Source organism: Papilio polytes, unplaced genomic scaffold (assembly GCF_000836215.1).
Source record: "Papilio polytes unplaced genomic scaffold, Ppol_1.0 DF822733.1, whole genome shotgun sequence".
Taxonomy (NCBI): domain Eukaryota; kingdom Metazoa; phylum Arthropoda; class Insecta; order Lepidoptera; family Papilionidae; genus Papilio; species Papilio polytes.
In genome coordinates this window covers 705209-706332 of record NW_013526471.1, presented here as the reverse complement: position 1 = coordinate 706332, position 1124 = coordinate 705209, and the positions used below count along the sequence as shown (strand labels likewise).

The following is a 1124-nucleotide window of genomic DNA, read 5'->3' as shown; positions in this document are numbered from 1 at the left end:
CGCCGCTGGCGTCCAGCGCCGCGCACGCGAACTGCGCCAGGCTCGGCGACGTCAGCGTGCGGAAGTTGCGGTACCTGTTTCACATATTACTAGCAGTTCCCGTCAAATTATAAAAACTTTTTTATTGTTTACATTTGTCAAATTCTTATTTTTCATCGCAATGAACGCTAATGGCCTTAGACGTACAATCTAAGACAGGCCGTCGCAACTTACTGTACTAATTAAGTGTGAACCAGACAAACGCTGGCATTTTTGAATTTATGGTAAGGGTATGTACGGAAAAACGTTATCTTTTAGCGGACATATGCTCACTTACACCATTAGTTCTAGTTAAGAATGGAAAAAAATGTTGAAAAAGTTAATCTTAAATCAAAAGCTAATGGCAAAAAAGCAAGGTTGCCATGATTACTTAATTTCTGGCTTCTTGTGATTTCTGCATTTGAATTACTTCGGACGGTAAAAATAGAATTAAGTTTTTATTAAATGATTTTGTAAACTAACCTTGTCAGATCATAACACCTAACAGTGCCATCGAGCGACGAGGATACGAAGAACTTCTTGTTGGCGCTGAAGACGATGCTGGTGACGGTGGAGGAGTGGTCGGTGAAGGTGACGAAGCAAAAGCCGGTGGAGGTGTTCCAGAGCTTCACCTTGCCGTCGTAGCCGCCCGTCACCAGGTACTGTCCGTCGGGCGAGTACGCCACGCACGTCATGTCCTGCGAGTGGCCCTGCTGCTTCAGCACGTACTGCTCGCCTGAACTCACACTCCTTTACTCAACACTGGCTACCGCCTGCGCCTCCACACGTCGAATTAAAAAGTGAGTACCCTATGTGCTTTCGGACTATCCTCTACATCTGTACCAAATTCGAAATCCGTTCAACCGTTTACGCTATAAATTCTAACAAACAATCAATTATCTAAACTTTCGCATTTATAATATTAGGCATGAAGTATGATTTAGCAAGCAACATTTTCTCTTGTATCTTCATTTATAACAAAAAAATAGATGTTCCTTTTTCCTTTCTACTAAAATAAATCAAAATAACTGCATTTCCGCCTTCCTACTTCTATTTGACCCCACTTTAAGAAACTTTGACCTTCAATAAATTTGGTTAAAAAAAAA

The 1124-nt window shown here is 41.5% G+C and overlaps 1 protein-coding gene across 1 annotated transcript in view; it reads right to left on the bottom strand.

Annotated features, from left to right (window-relative positions):
• The window catches only part of LOC106105650 (periodic tryptophan protein 2 homolog), an 11971-nt gene that overhangs the window by 7225 nt on the left and 3622 nt on the right, over positions 1–1124 (bottom strand). The window contains exons 8-9 of the mRNA XM_013286074.1: positions 502–765; positions 4–74 (exon numbers count right to left, since the gene is read on the bottom strand). Coding sequence (XP_013141528.1) covers positions 4–74; positions 502–765 — 335 coding nt within the window. The remainder of the gene's footprint in view (positions 1–3; positions 75–501; positions 766–1124) is intronic.